Here is a 19901-nt window from a genome sequence, read left to right as displayed (position 1 = left end):
TCAATCAATGAGATGTTGAATTAAAGGGGTCATATTTTTCCATTTCAAGTTTTCCTTTCTCTTTGGAGTGTTACAAGCTGTTCGGGAATAGATAAGATCCCTAAAGTTGCAAAGACTAAAGTCTAAAAATCCAAAGAGATATTCTTTATAAAAGTTAAGACTTGTCCACGCCCTTCTAAAACGCCTCGTTTAAACACGCCCCCACATGTCTACATAACGATTTATGAATATTTGCATAACGCTGCCCAAATATTCATGCAAAGAAAGAAGGCATAACTTTGATTCCTGCTGTTACTGCCGGTGCCATGTTGTGTGAAGCTGTGTGTTTTATTGTAAAAGCAAAAATACTTTGTTTAGCCTTCCAAAAGAGGACACCACTAGTAATCAGTGGTTACGTTGTATTTACAACACTGTTCCAGAACAGTTCAACCCAAATATTCAGATATATGCGGCGCATTTTAAGGAGGACTGTTTCCTGATGCTGGCAGAGTAGACTGCATTGCTGGCTGTTCAGACTCACAGTCTGTAAGTACGTTTACATATTTAAAGAATTTGCCACTGATGATTCAAACGCGAGTTTTGAGCAGTGTAGAGTAGAGCTTGCTGTTCAACATTTCTCCGATCACAAATTCAGACATGGTTTTATGTTTACTCAGCGCTATGCAATGCAATGCATAAAAAGAGTTTGACTCCTAACCCTAAGGTTGTGGGTTCGAGTCTTGGGCAGACAATACCATGACTGAGGTGCCCTTGAGCAAGGCACCAATCCTCCAACTGCTCCCCAGGCACAACAGTATAAATGGTTGCCCACTGCTCTGGGTGTGTGTTCACGGTGTGTGTGTTTTCACTGCACTTCGGATGGGTTAAATGAAGAGCACGAATTCTGAGTATGGGTCAACATTCTTGGCTGTATGTCACATCAATTTCACTAAATCTTTATAATCTGTAATTATGTCCTCACTGGATGCAACAAATGGCTCAATTGTAATGGGTTTTTATTGTTTTTGTCTTGTCGCGCCGGTGTTGTGACCAGGACATCATAACAGTATTTGTAGAGGGGCGTAACATTTTCATCAGACGCTTGAGATATTCGACCAATCACAATGCGCTGGACAGCTGGCTAATCAGAGCACACCTCGCTTTTCAGACCTATAAGGTTTGTAAAAAACAATGTCACGTTTCAGAAAGGCGGGGCATAGAATAGAAACTATAATGTACATTATGTAGAAAACTGAAGCTTTCCATTTATTTTTAATAAAAATTTTACGTTTGTTTCAGATTTTCAATGAGGTCTGAGACTTTACTGTATTTTTATATTTAGATCAATAAAAAGAGCCATGTCTTAAAAAAACTAATTATATAACATAAAATTGTAATGATTAAGAAATATAAATGCCTTTTTTTACATTCAAATATTTTAACTCTTTTTCTATGTTAAAGTAACAAAATCAAAGTCTGGAATATAAAAATCAAAATAAGAAAATATCATCATATAAGTTCATAGTCTATGAAAAGATACGTCTTAAACAATTATTAAATCTCAATTATTAAGTAAATCTATTTTTATATGAAAATATTGATTAAACGTGTTAAAATTATAAAGTATAAACATATGAGGAAAAATCACAGAAACATCTATAAATGATAACCATGTAAATGCAGAAAGATTTCATTTCTTGTAATGTAATGACTGCATATAGAGGTAAAAGTGCAAAAAATGTACAGAGAAGTATAAAAAGAGCGGTCACAAAGAAGATCAAGATCAGTGGGACTCAACAAGAGTCTCATGCATCTCAATCATTCTTCTGACTCCTTCAAACAATCTTTGCACTGAGTATGCAAGGTCAAGTGAACATCATAAACTAAAGCCTGTGTAATCTCCTACTCTTCTCCACCTCTGGACATCAGTAAGCTGCTTGCATTATAACCTGGGGTCACCTCTGAACAGGGTGCCACACGGGTGAGCAGCCGATTGTAGCTGGCAGCGCTGGGGGCAGCGGGAAGGTTAGGACGTACGTGCAAAGGATTATGGGATTACACCGACCTGTGTAAACGGCAAGCTTTGTGTTTATTCAGGTTTGTTTGCCTGTGGATTTAGGACACAGCTGCTGTTCATTTATCAGGTGTGGGGTGTGAGAAATTAACACAGAGGAAAGGAGAGAGAGCTCCTGCTGGGAGTAACCTATCCTCTCGGTGGCAAAGGACAAAAAAGCTGGTCAAAAGCTGTTTGATGGGGCAAAATCATTAAAAAGTTGAGCCTCTTTTTTTGTGTAGATTTTAGCATAGTAGTCCTCCACAAGCTACAACTGAAGAACTGCTCTTACAACTTGTGGTGAGTCATTTAAGTTTAAACCCCTGTCCATCTATCTATCTATCTATCTATCTATCTATCTATCTATCTATCTATCTATCTATCTATCTATCTATCTATCTATCTATCCATTCTCCAAACTGCTCATATGTAGGGTCCATGAACTAAAAAATGCAAAAGGATCATTAAAAATACTGGAAAAACTTCTTACAGCAACTGGATACAGTATATACATTTACATACAGTATTTTGTAAACCTTCTACAATGAGAAAAGTTGCTACTGTAGGTCACAGCACCCTTTCTGAAACCTCTGATCCGTGTCATCCCAGAAAGGATCCACCATTGGTTGTGAATTTTCCAAAAAAAAATGTCCTGTTTGTTTTCTCAGCAGCCCAAAACTCTGCCATCATTGTGTTGATTCATCGTGGCTCTCAAAGGGCAGGCGCTGGCAGATGTAAGACAGATGGCTCTGGATAGGCTATCATTACAGCAGCCTCAGACGGCTCACTTACAGCAACACAAAGTCACAGTGGCACAGAAACTTTCAAAGTCTCAGTGATACGGAGAGCGTCAGAGACAGAAAGGAGAGGTTGGCTGATGGTAACAGACACTGCAATGCACAACAGGGGATGAAGAAATTGGTCAAGATGAACCAGTGAAAGAGACAACGCTGCCCTTCTCAACATCAACAGCTGCCACACATCAGCATGTTTTACTGCTCCAGAAATCCCGATAGACTGCGCAAACCTTGGCTGTCTGTCCGTCTGTCTCTCTTTCTTCACATCGCCTTTTCTGTCAACTCTTGGGAAAGAAATCCCACGATTCTGTTAGCTGTACGCTAGCATCTTCATCTGTCTCAACTGCAAAATCAGCCTCACAATATACTCTACAATATGCTGATATGCTTTCTGAATCCCATCTTTCCATTTTGACAGAAATGAGTTTGGTTCTGTTTGCTCAGACCAAGGGCAGGGTTATCATCATTAACTAAAACTAAAAGTAAAACCACAATCAAACAATCAATAAAAATGGATTACTTCTATTTCAACACAATTAAAGTTAACTAAAATAAATTTCAGCTAGTTTCCAATGCAACATTTCTCACTTTCTTAAAGCTTATCTTGAAGTGCTAAAGTAACTAAAGCTAAATTATTTAAAAAAATTATAAAAACCTATACAGACATCCTTTAATAATAATAATTAAAACTAAAAAGAAAATTCTCAAAAACTAAAAATTACTTACAGAACATAGAATAATATGCTACGATATATAACGATAATACTAAAACATTGACCAAGGGACAGTCATAGTCATAATGACTAAATGATCTGGCTGAATCAGTAACTCATCTTTCTACACTGATGGTTATTCAGAGTAAGATGTGTTTTGTATGAACAAAATATCTGCAATCAACATTTAAAAACAAAATTTTCATTAAAGTTGACATTTAACAGCAGCCACAGAAAACCATAATAAAAGGTCCATAATAAAGCTGCAACAGGCAGCAAAACATGGAATTTTAGTTTTTTTTAGCTTTAGTTATGAAATTTGATAAGGGTTCAAATAAATGAGGAGAAAACATAATATAGAGATATTAGGATTCAATTTCTTATTACCCACCAAAAAAATTCAAATACAAATAATAAAAACACTATTTTGGGTTCCCTAAAGAACCCTTTCATTAAAAAAAAAAAACTAGAGGAAGAACTTAAATTTAAATCATCTAAAGAACATTTATCTGCTATTAAGAACTTTTGGTTTTTCATCTAACCATACAGTAAATGCCAATAAAGAATCTTTATCTTTTAAAGATTGAGGTAATTTTTTCGATTCTTTCATGCTGAACTGAAATCATAAAGTGCATTTACCTTCCTTTTCTCGTGTCCGTAGAGAGCTTTTACCATCCCACTCCCATTTCTCCAAACCCTCTCTCTCTCGCTCCGCTTCAGGTTTTCTCTTCCCCCCATCCTATAACTGCCTCTATAAATTAAGTTCTCTGCGAGTGACACCAATCCAAGTCAAGCATCCGCAAAGAGACGTTTATTACTTAACGCCTGTCAAGCCTGCTTAAATCTGGGCGGCTGTGGTCCTCTTCAGCGCTAGCACTGGGTTATTGCTACTGTAAGTGCATTTAATGCTCATTGCCAAGCTTTTTATATTTGAGCATGATAAATCGGAGAAGAGTGATCACTACACACAAAAGCTCAACGTTTGCAGCTTAGCTTTACACTGTGTGTTACTCTAAAATCTTGTCTACTCTAAAATCCCTCTCTCATTCACTTTAGCTCTCTAAATTAAATTTTGTGCTTTATAGGCATGACAGAAACTGTTCATTTGTATTGCTAAAGTGTAGCAAAACCAGCAAAGTAAATAATGTAAAATTTACAAGGTGCACGCCATTTATTCGGTAAGTAGCCATGCAATACTTAGGATAATTATGGGTCATTGCTGCCAAATAAACAGAAATTTAGCAGGATTCCACTGTGAAGCTCCTGCAGCGCTTTGCTAAGCAAAAACTGGAGTTAGATCAGTTTAAGTTCTAAATCTAAATGTTAAGTCTTGTGTTAGCTTTTGTAATACAAGCATCCTGAGAACACAACTTTCCATAACATCAACAGATCCAGATAACATGACACTCCCACCCTAGTCATAATTTTAAAGCATGCAATCCTGTCCGAATTCGTACATGAATACACAGATGTCCCGTGCTAATATTTAGAAAACTAAATCCGTTTGAGTGGTAAAAGCAAGCCTAGGGAGAAATATAAAACAGCAGGAGCGAAAGAAGACCAAAGCAGTGTCAGATTTTGCCAGCTCATCTCCCGTTCTGCACCTCTGTTCACTGAAATCAATCCTAATCAAATAACACACGGCGCTGCAGAGTATTTAAACCTCTCCATATGTTACACAAACAGCAGCTCTATCAAACTTCCCACGCCGAGCGTAATAAATGAGAGCATAAAGTGTGAGGTGGCTTTTTCTGCTCACGGACACAATGAGGGCAGAAATACATCTGCGGCATGTGGGATGTACAGCGTTAGTCCTTCTGTGGCCTGATGCTGCACTCCTTCAAGATCACACTCCTGTCCTCCAAACAAGCCAACAGAAAACAACCGCCATGTTCACATGCACATTTTATGAAGAGAAGCTGGTCACCCAAAAATGAAAATGTTGTTATCATATACAATGTCCTTTGAATTTCATATTATTTTTGGTCTTCTGCTAAACCAAAAATAAGTTGGAATATCTTGGAAATGGAAAGGGGCGTTAAAAGCATCATAAAAGTAGCCCATGCGATTCCTGCGCTATATTCCAAGTCTTCTGAAACCATGCGAGAGCTTATTCTTTTATGATATTCTCCTCTGCGGTCTTGCTCACACGTGAAAACCTTCAATGGCATCAAACTTGGTGCAACACATTTTAAACCCCCATTTTTTATTTATATTGTGGTTAAGCCATCATCAAGAAAATTCTTATGAAACACTTAAAAAAAGAGAGAGAAATGTTCTGTTAGGCAACTAAACGAAATCATTTTATGTACTAAAATGACTAAAACCATAATAAATAAATATATATATATATATATATATATGAATGGAAATTTTAAAACCACATACAAAATTACAACAAAACCTAAACTTTACATGCAAAGACCTAACCTAAAATTAAACTGAAACTGAATATGATTAAAAATTAGACTTGTACTTACTGCACATGCAGCTTTTCCTGCTCTGCTCATAGAAGTACTGGAAATACTCTTACCATTCATTTAAATCAATTTTCAGTAATTCTGCACAGCAATTTAATTTCAATAATTCTCATTCATGCCCTTGAAAACAGCAAGTAAGAGCACACTAAACAGCAAATTCAACAATTGAATTTCTTTATTTCCTAAAATGTTGTAACATTCTGTGTCACACAGCACTTTCATCTGAACATACGCAGATTTAAAGTTCTGATGGTCTCTTCCTGTCTAAGTGGGCGGTTCTTGGCCACATACTGTAAACTGAGGGTCAGTATTTAAGGCCATAGTCAAAAGTCTGGCAAGGCCTGACTTACAGAATTTCCCTCAAAGTTCATCAGTGACAAGTCTAATCCATCTGTGATGTTCTATAATCACTGAGTTAAACACACCACATGATCAGGGAGAGATCCAGTTCCTCTTGGATGGCAATCAACAGCGATCTGAGATCGATCAGTCTGAGAGAGCAATGTCTGGAACAGGAAACTGAATCGCAATGATGAGGGTGATTACTGCTTTTATAGCACTGATTCATTTGACTTTCTCACAAACAGGCTTTCATTTACCAATATGTGTGTTCCCTGGGATTTGAAAACACAACCTTGGCATCACAAGTGACACGCTTTAGCAGATGAGCAACAAGAACACGATTACGATAATGTCAGTACTGACCGAGGCATTCGGCGGAGCGCTGACAGAATGTAACATGAACCGTATGATCAAGAGAATGCTGAAATGGAGACATAAGAGATGGAGAAAGATTAAAGTAAGTGACATGTCTCATGGTTTAGTTTTCTATTGGGAAAAATCACAATTGAGATGTCTTTAAAATCTCTATGATCAAACACATTCTTAAAAATAAATCTTTTTGATTGGCAGTGATGGCTTTTCTAGCATCCATGTAAACCATTTTACCTTTATTTTTAAGAATGTAAATAAAATAATGTGTTAGGAACTCAAATGGTTCTTCGATGGAATTGGTGTGAAAGCCCCTTTTTGGAACCTTAATTTTTAAGAGTGTATAGACTTTGGTCTTACTACAGAATATTTCTCCTCTCAGATGTTTCTCATGAGAGAAAAGACCCTAGTTATCTCACATGTGTTTCCTTAAGAGTTTCAGAAAAGATCTCAATAATGTCTCAATCTGTACTTTGATTTGTCAATACCAAAATCAGCGAACAAAAGTCAAAGATCTCATTATAAAATATATTTCTCATTAAATACTTCCAAGAACATACAGTATATCCTTGTTTATTTCACATGGATTTACACTTTTACTGTACAATTTGATTTCAGTTTCTCATTTAAATATTTTTATTCCTAAAGCAACAAGGAAGAACCCTAAGAAAAGTGATACTTTAATGGCTCAGCTAAGTTTAGATGAAAAACACAACCCATAATGCTTTGTGGTGAAATCACTGATCTCAGATTAAACCAACTGCAAGATTACATTATGTTGTAGCATTATATTTTTAGTCTTAAGTCAACTAATAACGTTAATCAAAGTTTCTTGAAATTAAACATTGTGTTGTCGTTTTTTAAATTAGAATTTAACTTCCTATTTCTGAAATAACTCATTCAACTTTTACTGTACCTTTAAGACGTAATTATGTAAATGGATTTTAATTGACTAACCTGTGAACCACTAACACACCTGCTTCCAAATTAAATGTGTTTGAAGCCTAGTCTGAACTGCTAATGTCTACATAGTTAATCAAAGTGTTTATATTCAAAAAAACATGTTTTCTGCAATGTGACCTCTTTAAAACCGTGTTTACCCACCCAGTACCATCAGCTTTTCAAACATAAAACATTTCTGATGCCCGAGTCTCTCCCTCCTGCTATTACCAATGGTACAACGAGACATCTGGTACAAGTTAAAACATTGGTGTCTAACCCTCCTCCTTTAACTCGTTCTCTCTCGTGGCCAATCAGAGGATGTTAAACAGTGTTTCTGTGCAAAGCCATCTGCTGTAATGCATTTAGATGCCGTGCACACTGAGGTGCCAATGAGAACTGTGCTTTCTAGAATACTCCAAACACTGTGTGCTTTACAGAACTCACAGCACCAGCACACTGCTTTAATATTCCTTCTGCTCTATATGTGCCTCACCATCACAACCTTCATCCGGATGTATATAGAAAAATCATAAATTCAAGATTTTGAACTGCAGTAGTAAAATGTAGTAAGATGCAGAAGCAAAATTCTAATTTGAATGTAAGGAAAATTCAAAGAATTGAGAAATGACAGGACGGACGGACGGACGGACAGACAGAATCGTCCATGGATGGATGGATGGATGGATGGATAGAACTTGTAAGAACAGACAGACAGACGGACAGACAGACAGACAGACAGACAGACAGATAGATAGATATATAGATAAATAGATAGATCTGTCCATGGATGGACGGACGGACGGACGGACGGACGGACGGACAGACAGACAGACAGACAGACAGACAGACAGACAGACAGACAGACAGACAGACAGACAGACAGACAGACAGACAGACAGACAGACAGACAGACAGACAGAAAGATAGATAGATCTGTCCATGGACGGACGGACGGACGGACGGACGGACGGACGGACGGACGGACGGACGGACGGACGGACGGACGGACGGACGGACGGACGGACGGACGGACAGACAGACAGACAGACAGACAGACAGACAGACAGACAGACAGACAGACAGACAGACAGACAGACAGATAGATAGATAGATAGATAGATAGATAGATAGATAGATAGATAGATAGATAGATAGATAGATAGATAGATAGATAGATAGAAAGATCTGTGGATGGATGGATGGACGGACGGACGGACGGACGGACGGACGGACAGACAGACAGACAGACAGACAGACAGACAGATAGATAGATAGATAGATAGATAGATAGATAGATAGATAGATAGATAGACTTGGCCTGTGTTTTCTGCTCTCTGTCTCTCTGTTGTCTGTATGACCTTGTGTCTTGATCCGTATGTGGTGTGGAGTGATTTTTTTGCCACCTGATCTTTCTGTTTTCAAAAGTGTATTGATCCTTCTGAACTCTCAAGAACAGAAACTAAACCCAGACGACCCCTTCTTCTACTCCCCCATCTCAAACTTCACACCAATCCCCCTTTTTTTTCTTTGTTTCTCTCTCTCTCTCTCTCTCTCTCTCTCTCTCTCTCTCTCTCTATCTGATCGGGGCCCAAGGTTGCAGTGACCAGCAGTATGAATAAATAATGTGCGGAGCGGGATCTCTTTCAGAAAAGCCATTTAGGCTGTTATTGTGTAACTAAAGACTGTACATTTAGCCGCCGATGTCCATGTGACAGAAATGCTATAGGATGTGAACCGCGAGTCCTGTGAAACAGCTATATCTCCAACACCACTAGACCTTCCCAATGACCTTAAACACAATCACTGCTCACTCACCCTATACACAACAGACTCACTCACTTAACTTCCCTTATGTTGCAAGTGTACTAAGCCATCCTTGTCAGAAATAGTATGATAAATCAGGCCTGGTGATATATAATATATACGAGAGAAAAATCACAAATGAAATCTTAATTGTTTCTAGACAGCAATGAGATAATGGGGAGCAAATGAAGACTTTTGAAGCCTTTTGCTCCTCAGAGTGTTCTGTATGCCAACGATTTTAATTATTATTAATATGATTATTTTAATTTCTCTGTCATTAGAATCATACCAGAATAGTAAGTTGTTTTAACAATCCATTTATTTTTATACATTTAGAGTCAATTGACAGCTAACCTGTTGCATTAGCAAGGCTTTTCCCATATTTCTGCCAAAATATTTATTAAAAATATATATATTACTGATCCAAACCTTTGAATGGTAGTGTATATAGTCAACTGTCGAAAGAACGTGCATATCCTATCTGATAGTAGTATAAATGTCCCCAAAAGTACAGCTAACTAAAGGAAAATATTTATACACATCTACATATGCCTATCAATCTCCATCTTTACAATATAGAAGTTGTGTCATGCTGAACAAGATATCAACAACAAATGGGTTCAAAGAGCAATGGACATGCAGATGTGCTCTGACAGCCAAACACAGCACCATTTTGAAGACGGCTGACCTTTACTGCCTCTCTGTTAATCACACAGAGAAAAAAAAGGACGATGTGGTAGAAAAAGGCAGGGGAGGGAGGGGGGAAAGCATATCATGTTTTTGGAAACCGCTGCAGAACGCCAATGCAGAGAGCAACTCAACACTCCCTTTGGGATGCATCACACGCACCAGAACCCAATGTCCCCATGCATCAGTCCAGATCTCTGTCCCAGCATCACTGTCATCACCTACAAGTCAACCTTCCACAGATCCAATGGATATATAAGAGTTAGCACTGGACAAATAAAAGATTTCTAAAATCACCATGTGAAAATATCTCAGAAAAAATCTGCACTACATATAAACATCAGACTGAATATTACTATGTGATTTGATTACTATTTGACTGGTACGAGCATATTTTAACATTTACACATTTTAAGTTATTAAATATAATAAATTCAGTGTGCTGAAACATTCTAACATTGGTGTAATAACAAAAACTACTGAGATTTTATGTTTTTGACAGAAGTAAAAAAAAAAAAAAAAAACAGTAATATTGTGAAATATTATTACAATTTAATAGAACTGTTTTCTATTTGAATATATTTTTAAATGTAATTTATTGCATTACTCCAGTCTTCAGTGTCACGTGATCCTTCAGAAATCAGGCTGATTTGCTGCTCCAGATAAATTTCTTACTTTATAAATTTTGATAATATTAATATTTTTGGTGGAAACCAAAAAAACAGCATTTATTAAAAATCTTTGGTAACATTATAAATGTCTTTACTGTCACTTTTGATCATTTTAATGCATCCTCGCTGAATAAAAGTATTAATTTCTTTCAAAAACAATCTTACAGACCCCAAACTTTTAGTACTTCTCTAAGGTAAATAGAACTAAAAATAAATCTAGTGTTTCTTCTTTTTAGTTTTCTAGATTGTCACCATATGGTTGGGGGTCACCATACTTGGCTGTATGTCACTTTCACTTTAAAATAATTTTTTTTATAGCATTATACTTGTTTTTATTCATTTCCTATGTTTAAAATAAGTTAAAATCAGTAATAGGCATAGATTTTTTGTGACAATCTATCGTCTGTCCTTCTACAAACAGTACTTTTATACATTCTGTACAGTATACTCAGTTCGCAAACACATATCGAATCCAATATAAGCAATTACACGTCAGTGAAGGGCAGAATACACCAATACACATTCAATGCATAAGCCCTGGAGTCCAGGCACAAATATGTAGACACACAAAAGCACACTATCTAGTGACCCGTAGAGGCCCGGCACTGCAGGCAATAACATCCGACAGTACATGCAGTAATATCCTCATTAGTTTATATTCATACACTGTGACTATATTCACACTCTATATTACGCTCCTATATTCAGCCTGTTGTCATCGCAATGCCCTGACATTTTTAATGGAAATCGTGGATCATGTTATGGAATAGCAACTTCTTTATTCAGTGCACTCTTCCTCAGGACCGCGGGAGTGAAAACTGATGGAATTTAGATCAGATCGGTGTTCTGCTGATGCAACCTGGAGAACTAATACATGTAGACAGGTCGTTGGGAGGACGCGTGTGTGTGTATGAGGGTCTTTAATAAGTGATCTGATGGCAGTGGACAGAACGCCTGTGGGAGCCACGCTCTTCACACCTCCTACTGTTATCAGCTCACCCTTACCTTATATAACACACACTCACATGCCAACACAAGCCTCAAAAAAAAAACTAAAGTCCACTGACAGACCCTCTCTCCTTCAGTGTCTACAGTCATCTGTTATCAGATACGTGACAGGCATACGCACACAAACTGCATGGTTCATGCAGAGGTACAGTAGCTCCTGAGGGCAGTGTGTGTCAGTGTTGACCTCTCAAAAACCTGGCAACAAGTTAACATGTTGTGAGTTGTTGTGTATGCAAAACATTTATTCATATTTATTTTAATTTATATTTTACAATTTAAATGATGTGTATATTGATAAAAAGAATACACACAGAGGTCTGGCTTTCTTGAGAGCACCTTGAGATTTGGGTTGATGCTCATACAGCACATAGTGTGTCCCATCAAATATAACTATAGAATATTAATAGTAAGTATAGTACTGTATATAGATTTTTTTTTAAATAAAATAATAAAATAATAAAGTGTATATTTTAAAATAAAATTCAAATAGTATTTAAAAAAATATTGTATGCTTAAAAATATAATGCTAATATTTACATTTTCTTTTTTCACTTTTCAAGTTTAAATTTTTTGTGTATATATATATATATATATATATATATATATATATATATATATATATATATATATATATATATATATATATGAATTTTCGTTATTTTCGAAATTATAATCAGCAAGCTTTTATTTTTTGGCGGGTTGCTCTGATTAATTTGATTGCGTATATATATATATATATATATATATATATATATATAATTTAATTTTGTATACTATTATAATTTAATTTTATAACTAATTTGTATATGTGTGTGTGAATTTTATTTTTATAATAATTTATAAAATGTAATTAGATTTTTAAAAAAGAATGAATACATTATGAAAATATATAATATTTTTTAAATGTAATTGTAAAGTGTATTTATTAATTAATAAATAATTGAAATTAACTGACTGCTGAAGCAAACATAGTATGTTGCTTGTTTCTAACTTTTACCTCTGTAAAAGATTTACCATAAGAGTTTAATCTAGAATCTCCACAACTCAACAGAATATATGATAGTTGTCCATCACATTTTTCTGACAGGTACAGTTTTAGAGAGAGATGTTCTATTTGTTTCATTTGGACTTTCGTCCACTAGTGAATGTGTGTTTGTGTTCACCTGAGGCCGCGGGTGTCCTTTGACCAGACACTGCAGAACTAACGTGTCCCCCTCTCTGATGGTGTAGATCCTTTCACTGATGTTGTCCTCCTTCACCACACATGTCTGCCCAGAATGCACAATCTGAGCGTTCGCAGGAGCTGAAGCACAGAGAGAAAATAAGATTATTATATTTTCACTTCATTCTTTAGCAGTGGTGTTATAAATGCTGTACAGGAACCAAATAACTAAAACTACTGATTCTACAATTTCATTTTTCCCGTCAGTGGATGATAGATTTGTACTCTCATACATACAGTGACCCTAAAAAGTATTTGTATTTGAAAACCTTTTGCCAGAATTAAGAATGTCTGGATATCACTTCATTATATAACACAATATCAAGATTTTTCTTAAATTTAGTAAATGATCGATATAAATACGGTTTAATGAACCATTTCTAACAAATATAAAATGTTGTATTTTTTTTACACAATGTACTGTTTATAAATTATATGGCCCTGATTATAACTGTATATTATGTACACTATGTATATTATAAAAAACAATGACATTTAATAAATGAATGAATGAACTACACTGGCACTTTTTTTTTTTATTGAAACCCACTATAAAATTAATTATAAATGCAATACAAGTAAAAAGTACTAAGTTTGATGTACTAAGTATTATTAAGAATGCAAGAATATACATAACTGTAGTGATTCTGACATCAGTACAAATTTTGGTGTGGGGGGGGGGGGTTAAATTTGCTATGAGATATGAACTTCTTATATTTACGTTTAAAGAAAAGCATGCATGGCCTGAACATGCCAAAATGAACAGAACAATACGAAAACGGAAATTTCAGATGACATCGTCCATTCTCGTGTTTCAGGAGTCAGATCTCCACTCAAGAACCTCCAGCATCTTTCCTAACAGAGTTTGGAAAGGGCTTCATTTCAAGCTCTGAGCAGAATTCAAACTCAAGACCCTCGGGAATATAAGCCAGCACTGCGGGCAGCCAAGCCCGGCGGTCACTGCACGGTGAGCTCTTTGATTATGAAGAGGAAGGCATGTACCGCGGCAGCCTACACACTGTAAACGATGAGTCTGAGTCTCTTATTAGCATTTGAAAGGGAGTCTGGGACAGGAAGAGCTGCGAGGCAATGCAGGACGTGTTTAGAAATGTGTGGAAACTGCCAAATCTTTTATTTGTGAGTGTAATGGTGTGGTCAGGGCTGAGCGGGCATCAGAGGTCAACATGCGGGAATGAATGATGCTCATTAGTGGTACAAAAAAAGGCGCTGGGATCTTTACACTTAAAAAACAAAACTTAGCTCAGCTATTCTGTGCATGACATTTTACAAACATAACTCTCATTGTGGGTTCATAGACAACATAAGAATACTTAGGGGGGAAAATGGTTTTTAGGCCTAGAAAAGTCATGGAAATTTATGTAAAGAATGTTCATCTTTATGCTCTGCTACAATACATTAAATTTTATTTATTATTATTATTATTATTTTTTTTTTTTTTTAGAATTGTAAACTTGTTCACAGCCCACAGTGACAAACTATTTGTGAGCAAATAATTTTTTTAAAGTATCATTCAAACCAGTTCAAAAATTGTTCTGGATGATGACCAGTGTGTTATTATGAATTATTATTTAAAAACTTAAACTGAAATAAGTTTAAGTACTAATACTACTAAACTGATATAAAATGACATCACAAAAATATAATGTATATATTAAAATAAAAGCTAGTTCTAAATATGTAACTTTTACTAGAATAATATAAGTATTAGAAAACTAGAAAATAATAAATTTGTGATTCTGCCTTAGAACTTGGAAATTATTATGTTGGAAAACTTCATCATTTAAAATTTTTCCTTTACATAAATAAATCATCTTAGACTAAATAACCTTCACAAAATAGACAATTGCATGAATAAATCATTAAAATGAGTTTAAAATTGGACTTAATGCTTCATTAGTGAATCAGTCTGATGAACAGTCAGATGATGAACCTTTGTTGTTAACTAAAACAAAATATAAACATTTGATTAAAAACAAACTTACGTAAAAATGTACCATCTGAAATAAGTTTAAGTTAAATTACTACAATTTCAAAAACTGAAACAAACATAAAACTTTACAAAATAAAAATGGTAAAAGCATATGCAATTACTAAAACAAAAAAAAATAATAATAAAATTAAATGAAAAGCTAATTCAAAATAATAGTACAATTATTATTTATATATTTGTATATAAATATTATTTTTAAATAATACTAAAATAATAACTACAGAAACAAATTTTGGGTATTGTGATGCTTACTTAGAATTTGGTGATAATTGTGCTTGAAAATGTCATGGTAATTCATCAGTCAGTATAAATATATCATCCCGTCCTCACCCTGTTTCAAAATAGAGAGAGGCTGTGTGTGTGTCTGTATGGATGAGTGTAAGAGAAAATAACAGCGTGGTCAATAGAGTGGTCTACTCAAAGACAGAGCCAATGAATTTCTCCATGATGTGATTATTATTGATCGTTTAAGTGTGAGGTGTGATTGTGTGCGTGAGGTCCTTGTGTTAACAGCTGCCGGTGCAGCACATAATGTGTGGATGACTGGACCTCACAAAGCACTTGCCCTCTCAGCAGGTGTGCGTGTGGAAGTGTGTGTCTCAGCTCCAGAATATTGGCCACTCTCCTCCTCCTAATGTCAGGGATGAGCTCTCTTTAACTCTCCAGCCGGGTCAACATCCATCACTGTCACACTGAGCCAGCGCATCGTGGAATAAAGACAGTCTTCCCAGAATCAGTATTCAGCGGTGGTCGCTCAACAACAGGATCGCGCTAGGTCAGATACTGAGGAAGTAAATATCACGGCGAACTGGAGCAAAGTCAGTCTAGTCTGGATAAGTTCTAGTCCGACCAACAACACTATCAACTGTATTTACTACAGATAAAACAATTGATAGAATGACAGATACATAGAATGACAATGGTAGATAGAATGACAAAACAACAGACAGACAGACAGACAGATAGAATGATAGAACCATAGATAGAATTATATAAAAAGAGAATGATAGAACGATAGATACATGCACATTTATACAAATCTTTACTCTCAGCGACTGTGTCCAAACTGTTTTTGGCGAGCCGGATGGGAGGTAAACGTGCTAACCTGAGTGCATGCAAACTTCACTTTCTTTCTGCCTTTTCTCCTACTAGCCCTGTCCATCCATCCATTCACCCATACAACTATCCATCTAAATCTGAAGCAAACAAGGTTCTCTCTGTGAGTTATCAAACTAGTTTCTAGCCAGCAGAGGGGAACACGCCGGGGGGGTGGGGGGGGTGGAACAAAACTAATGGAGAGAGGCATAGAGAGATGGAATATAAAAACAAATCAATGTGAGACACACACACACACAAATAACTGAACACAGCCATCCGAACCTGCACACACGCTCACAGAGTCACAACCCAGAGATATAAGCAAGAGTAGGAGTGGGAATACAAACGCGAAAATAGACAACTATGGCCGACATAAAATTGAAATTGCATGGTTTTAGGAAATACAACTGGACGTGGCCTAAAGGAGAAGTTTGTACAGACATCTTCTGAGATGCAGCTTACAAAATGTTGAGCCATTTGCGATACTGATATTAGACAATATAACCAATATTTATGATTTTGCGGCATCAATTATTTTCATTCATTTTTATTTTACTTTGCTAAAGACAGAATCTCATAACGTGTCAGTATGAGCATTAACAGTTAATAATTATCATATTAGCTATATTTTTTAGCTATATGACTAGAATATATATATATATATATATATATATATATATATATATATATATATATATATATATATTTTTTTTTTTTTTTTTTTTTTTTTTTTTTTTTTTTACACAAACAATTTTAAACAAACATTTTAATTATAAGCTTTTTCAGCCTTATGAAAATTCTATATTGCTAAAAACTTTCATTTTTCAGTAAATAAGGGAGTAAAATATTAATAATGTGTCACTGTAGTGTCATTTTTAACCTGTTCTTTTAAAAGACCCAAACAACAGGATGACAAACACAGCGCTCGGAGGGGATTACACCAAGCAAATTAGGGCAGGTGTAAAAACTGCAGGTGTTACTGATGACCTGAGCTGCTGTTTGCTCCACCTGCACCGACGGTCCTCTGGGAACATCTCTGCACCCCTTCTGCCCGGCTTCAACTGTTGGTGAAAGTTTTCTAGAGCATCTCCTCTTCTGCCTCACTATTCTTCATGCACACGCGCCACACATAAATCACAGTCGAAACGCTCCTGCTGAGGAGCTTCACCAGATCTACTGCTTCACTCACGTCCTGGAGTCATACACTTATTCATCTGTCCTGCATCTTCCACTGTCCCGAGAGAGAAAGAGAGAGAGGGAATTATTCATCCTGCAGGAGCTGAATGACATGTCTATGAGCATGTTTGGTGTGAATAAATAAGATCCTTGAGGAGGAGAGAGAAAGCGACTGACCAGCAGGGGCTGGCGAGGGCTAATCTGACAGTGTTAGCTGTGTCAAGGTGTTTTATTGAGTGTTTACTTGTTGTTTGAGGAGCTATTAGTTTTCACTGTGGCTCAATATGGATCAGCCCTCTGACAAACACAACTATTGGCAAAAACGAGCGAGCACCAGGGCAGACGGCATCTCATCAGACAAGCATCTCTGGCAGCCAGAGGAGCAGGGCTGAGTGCTGCCTGGAGCTGCACATGTCAGGAATTCTAAGTCTTCGTTTTGCATGCATTCACACAGAAACACCATGCCCATTCAAACTTGTGTAGCAGCAAGATCACGTTGAATGCAACTTTCAAAGTAACTATTTTTATCGTGAGTAGTTAAATGGATAGTTCACCTAAAATTAAAATTATGTAATCATTTACTTGCCCTTATTATGGTCGTTCAAACCTGTATAATGTTATTTTGAAAGATGTTTTTTTTTTTTTTAATGAAAGCCAATGAGGCCAGTGATTTTCTGGGTCCACTTGACTTTCACTATATGGACTAATATAGTTAAAACATTCTTCTAAACACTTTTATTTTTCATTTTTTGGGGTGTAAATTATTTGTAACAGATGTCACAAAATAATGTGTCTGAATTTGGTTTGTACACTGAGAAAATAAATGGGGAGAAGGAAACATTTTCACTAAGAGATTGCTAGTCAATTTCACAAATAGTTTCAAAAAGGTAACACTGAATTATTAATGATTTTTTTTTATAGGTAGAAAGGCTGAAATAGTATTTTATTGTAAAACATACTCAAATAATAATAATAATCTTTGTTTTATTGTTCAAACAATTATGATCAATAAGATTTTTGAATGTTTTTGAAATTAGTGTCTAATCCTCACTAAAGCTACATTTATTTGGTCACAAATATCAGTAATATTGGGAAATATTATTGCATTTTAAAATAAACGTTTTCTATTTGAATATATTTTATACTCTAATTTATTCCTATGATGCAAGGCTGAATTTGTCAGCATTTATTACTCCAGTCTTCAGTGTCACATGATCCTTCAGAAATCATACAAATTTCCACTCAGAAACTGATAAATAAATTCTACAACAAATCTTTGTTGTATTGTTCAAACATTTTAATATATTTTTCTGAGCATCTTATGCTCACTATGGCTGCATTTATTTAATTAAATATATCAGTAAATTATAATATTATTTAATAAAATTTTTAAACTATATTATGCTTACTTTAAACTATCATTTTTTTTTTTTTTTTTTTTTTTGCGGTCTACAGTCAAATCACACCTTTCACAGGCACCAAGTGACCTTGGCGTCAAAATAGACAGGAGATGCAATGGGCAAATCAAGGTTTGTGGTTCAACAGGGTAAAAAAAAGGGTCAGTGTCTCGTGTCAACACTGCATGCTTTTCATCTAACGATTAATTTGCCATCTTGTTTGCTGCAGCACTTTGATCTTTGATTTCCCTTACCTATTTGGTCAACACAAGACCAGACGGAATTTATTGACCAGCAGAAAATCTGCAGACAACAGTGATTTTTCTTAAAAGGCTTCAGAAAAACTTTACCTCAGGCATATTTCAGGCCTCATAACTGGACTGGTTGTTTCTCAGCTGTCTAAGCTACAAAACACACAAAAAAAGTGAACATAAAAAACCAAGAGAACGTGTTAAAGTATATTAGCAGAGTGAAAAGGAGCGGTGAAACGTGAAGCATTATTTCATTGTTTTATGGAAATAAAACAAATAATATACTGACATATATTGATAAATGCAATTATTTGCGATTAATTAACCAGCATATAATAATTTATTGCATTAAAATCTATCTAAAAAAGGCCATATTTCACATTAAAAATATATATATATAGTGTAATAACAAAAATATCAATTTAATGTTATTTATTTAAACTGCATTTATACACATACATAATGCTGATTAAAAAAATCTATTAAACTATAAATATTACACTGAAATAACTTAACATTAAAGTTACATTTTGAAGGTTAATTAAGTGTTCATTCAATAAAAATGTTTGGCAATTTTATTTTTTTTTTTATTATTATAAAATCTATAAATGATTTAATACATTAATAGTTGATTACTAATGCAATTATATTGACATATTTAATGAACTGTAACTGATTTGATGAATTAATCAGCATATAAAAAAATTTATTGTTAAAATTGACATTTTCGTTTTATTTCATCCTTATCAGATGAACAAATACCAGAATAGAGCTGATGGTTGGACTGGTTGAGAAAGTAAGAGGGATTTGTGACATCAGCTGAAGAAGAAAAGTCGCTTTGGTGGTGGAGCGAGTTATTACATTTTGATAAAAGATTATAAAGACAAACTTTTTTTTTTATT

The 19901-nt window shown here is 35.3% G+C and overlaps 1 protein-coding gene across 2 annotated transcripts in view; it reads right to left on the bottom strand.

Annotated features, from left to right (window-relative positions):
- LOC128025918 (MAM domain-containing glycosylphosphatidylinositol anchor protein 1-like) overlaps positions 1-19901 on the bottom strand; it is a 152221-nt gene that overhangs the window by 103536 nt on the left and 28784 nt on the right. For both annotated transcript variants that reach the window (XM_052612529.1, XM_052612528.1), the window contains exon 3: positions 13008-13147. In XM_052612529.1, the coding sequence (XP_052468489.1) occupies positions 13008-13147 (140 nt within the window). The remainder of the gene's footprint in view (positions 1-13007; positions 13148-19901) is intronic.

The sequence above is a fragment of the Carassius gibelio genome, chromosome A13, assembly GCF_023724105.1.
Source record: "Carassius gibelio isolate Cgi1373 ecotype wild population from Czech Republic chromosome A13, carGib1.2-hapl.c, whole genome shotgun sequence".
NCBI lineage: Eukaryota > Metazoa > Chordata > Actinopteri > Cypriniformes > Cyprinidae > Carassius > Carassius gibelio.
Note: the sequence above shows the minus strand (reverse complement) of the source record. Positions and strands in the feature narration are given on the sequence as shown.